The sequence below is a fragment of the Trichosurus vulpecula genome, chromosome 1 (assembly GCF_011100635.1).
Source record: "Trichosurus vulpecula isolate mTriVul1 chromosome 1, mTriVul1.pri, whole genome shotgun sequence".
NCBI classification, from domain to species: Eukaryota; Metazoa; Chordata; class Mammalia; order Diprotodontia; family Phalangeridae; genus Trichosurus; species Trichosurus vulpecula.
In genome coordinates this window covers 93,647,459-93,650,967 of record NC_050573.1, presented here as the reverse complement: position 1 = coordinate 93,650,967, position 3,509 = coordinate 93,647,459, and the positions used below count along the sequence as shown (strand labels likewise).

The following is a 3,509-nucleotide window of genomic DNA, read 5'->3' as shown; positions in this document are numbered from 1 at the left end:
GCATTAGTATCAGGGATTATATGTACCAAATGAAATTGCATCTAGTTACCTAAAAGAAAAACTAACTAGATTGCAAAAAGACACTAATACAATAATTATAGGATAGGATAATTTTCCTCTCATAGGACTGGACAAATTTGACAAAAGAAAACAAATAAATATGGAACTGAAAAAACTTGGAGAATTTAGAGCCTCCCCCTCAAAAAAAAAACCCAACAACAAACTTGTGGCTTTTCTGAATTAGCATAGTTTTAAAAAAATACAAATCTCTTAGTACCATATGGTACCTTTACAAAAAGAGACCATGTGCTGGGACACAGAGAAATTATAAACAAATACTAAAAAGAAGAAATATTGAACAAATCCTTTATAGGCCATAATGTAATAATAAAAAATTAATTAAGAAGGAACACAAATAAAAAGATGTAAATATAAAAATAATATTTAATCATGACATCATGAATAATGAAGGAGTCAAAGAAAAGATGGTAGAAACACTTAATAACTGTGTGAAAGGAAATGTTAATGATGCCACAAGAAACAGAAATTTGGAAGTAGAAACAAAGCACTACTAAGAAAAAAAATTAAATCTCAGAAAACATACATTAACAAAATAGAAAAAACAATGTCATTTGTTAATGGAGCATAAAATTAAAAATAAACACTAGAGAACCAATAAATAAGCCCAAATATGAACAAAAGAGAAAATCTTGAAAGTTTGAGAATAGACAAAGCAGAATAAAAAGGGTAGTAACATGTTAAACAAAATTAAAAGATGGTCCCTTGAAAATACTAAGAAAATAGCAGAGGGGGAGTGGGCCCTGCCAGTCTGAATCACCAGCGGCAGTGGTGTTTCCCAAATCTCTCGGCACAGGTTAGGGGTCTGTTGGAGTTGGGTGACATAAAAGTGCAGGGCCTGCAGCAACAGCAGCAGCTACTCCTGGGGTTATCATCCCACAGACTAAATGTTTCAAAGTCACCTACTTGAACTTCTGGGAGCCAAGATGGTAAAGTAAAGTGTAAGTGCTTTCATCCCCCCCTTGTTGACCTTGAAAATCCCAGGGAATATTGCCCCAGGAAAAACCCTGGAACAGTGGAGCCAACAATAGTGGTATAGCAGCCTTTTAGCTTGGGAGGCTAGGGAGATCAAAGGAAAGGGTCCCTCTGTGGCCAAAGGTGACCAGTGTAGGATGGGAGGCAGACCAGCAAGGCCCACCTCAGCAGACCAGCAAGAGATCCTGAGCCCCTAGGGGGGGTGCAGCTGGCAAGCGCCAACACCAGGACCCCAGGCATGCCTTTGCATAGCCAGGGGAATTGGCAGACAGCAGCAGAGAAGATGGCTGAGGCTACCTGTGCAATAGTGCAGCGCTAGGGGAAGAGGAGACTTCCAGCAACCAGACCATCCCTCCCTCACACCTCATACTGTAAGCTTCAGTGTAACTGCCCCACACCCCTGGGAAACTCAAAAAGACATAACCTGTCCTTGATCCTTGGCAGACACCAACCAGCTCCAGCTCAGCAACTAGTGAGCTGCAGCATTATACAATTTCTAGGTGACAGGACCAGAGGCCACAGCACACAAAGCCAGTAATCAGACCCCTAGCTCCCAGCACAAGAAGCTTGGGACAGAGCCCTCTGTGCCCCAGAAGCAGTGAACCATTTTAAAAGCCAGGAAAAAGTCAATCACAACAAAGAAGCAAACTAGAAAAGCAAAGGCCACAGAATCTTACTATGGAGACAGGGAAGATAAAAATAGGAATTCAGAAGAGGACAGCATTAATACTATACCCACATCTGAAACCTCAAAAGGGAATACAAACTGGTTTCAAGCCCCAAATTCATTCTTGGAAGAGCTCAAGGGGGATTTTTTTTGTGGGTACCAGGCCTAGTTTACCGAAAAGTGACATTATTTGGGGAGGTGGGCCCCAGGGGATCTACCCATTCCCACTTCTATCAGTCCCTCCTTTGGTAATCTTCAAGTTAGGAGGGTAAAGGGAAGGAGGTCCAGCTGACGTGGGGGAAGGGGTGGTCCCAGACTGTCATGACCCTGCTCCCCCCAGGGTTTCCTATTTGCAGTTACTTGAATAAAAATGAATTTCTTTTTTTCTGGACAAAATAGTCTCATTATTGGGGGTAAATAGGTAGAGTCTTATATCCCAAGGCTGATGTTAAAAACTCAAAATTTCTGGGGAAATGGAGGGAAACACCCTGAACTGATAGTTTGCAGGGGCTTAAAGAGTATACTTCTAAATGTTCTTGGGGCAGTTTTACAGTTGGCTCCAGGAACAAAACAGGGACTAGCTCACTAGCTAGGGTTTTAGAGGAGTGGAAATGCTTTCTCCCTAGCCAGAGGTATCTCAGCCACAGTCCCATCCAGAAAACATTTTATTTCCTCTCTCTCTCTCTCTCTCTCTCTCTCTCTCTCTCTCTCTCTCTCTCTATATATATATATATATATATATATATATATATGTATATATATGTATGTATATATATACATATATATGCACACACATATATATGTGTATGTATATACACACTGCATAAGATAAAGCCATCCCTGGAGACAGGATTCTGCTACAAATCCCTCCCTAAGAAACTATAACCTAGGACATGACAGTAGCAAGGGCAAAGATGAGCATGCTGGGACATTTCTGGAGAGGGGAAAGGGGAGGAGTACAAGTCAGGGTAATTCCTACCCCATCCCCTCCAGTTTTAGGATTTGACAGAAGATGCCTAATGCAAGTGCCCAGAGGAAGAAAAAAACAAGGTAGAGATGAAGTTATAGCCCCTTCATGGTGGGGAGGGAACCGCTGCCTAGATGGAAAAGGGCAGCCATCCCAGCCAGCAAATCAATTAAAGAACAACTATTGTGTATTCTATTGCTGGGTAAAAGGGAGGGAGGGGCTCTTCAGTGGGAGACAGCAGAAATGAGCAATTCTCAACTCCTGTAACAGGTAAAAAAGGTCTCCCCTCCAGTGCAGCCAGGGCTTGGTGGGGACAGTGGCATCCATTTGTGCTGGTAGCTACTGTGCCAGCCATGGAACAACTTGGGATCCCCCACCTCAAATAGCAACTTTTGCTCAGCTTCATGAAGTTCATCTACTGGTTCATAGCTGAACATAGGCAGTAGGTGATGCTGCAGCCTGTCCACATGTTTCTTCTTCTGGATGTACTTTGTCACAGACGCTACCACCCCCACTAGGCTGATGAGGAAGAACGGGCCAAGCACATAGCCCACCATGGAGTCACTGGCCGCCCTGGGGGCACTGGGTCCTATCATGTTACTCATCACACCAATAGCCAGGGCAGGGGCAGGAACAGCAGGGAGAAGCTGTCAGCATGGGGTGCTTAGGAAGGGACACCTCCACTCGGAAACCTTCCTCAAATGTGGCCCCAGCTTACATGACCTCCACAAGGCTGCAAGCAAGGACCGCCCTCATCCCCTCACCCCAGGAGCAGCCAGAGCAGCATTTGACAGTAGGGCCCAGGGAAGAGGTCAAGGATGG

At 43.9% G+C, this 3,509-nt stretch overlaps 1 protein-coding gene across 1 annotated transcript; it reads right to left on the bottom strand.

The window, feature by feature from the left end:
• Window positions 1–2,941: 2,941 nt before the first annotated feature.
• Window positions 2,942–3,292, bottom strand: LOC118833983 (small integral membrane protein 29-like). Its single transcript, XM_036741425.1, has one exon. It carries the CDS (start codon window positions 3,290–3,292, stop codon window positions 2,942–2,944), a length of 351 nt encoding a protein of 116 aa, XP_036597320.1.
• Window positions 3,293–3,509: the final 217 nt, after the last annotated feature.

Bases quoted from the DNA above. Each gene is read 5' to 3' on its own strand.
- LOC118833983 (XM_036741425.1), bottom strand. From the start codon at position 3,292: ATGAGTAACATGATAGGACCCAGTGCCCCCAGGGCGGCCAGTGACTCC.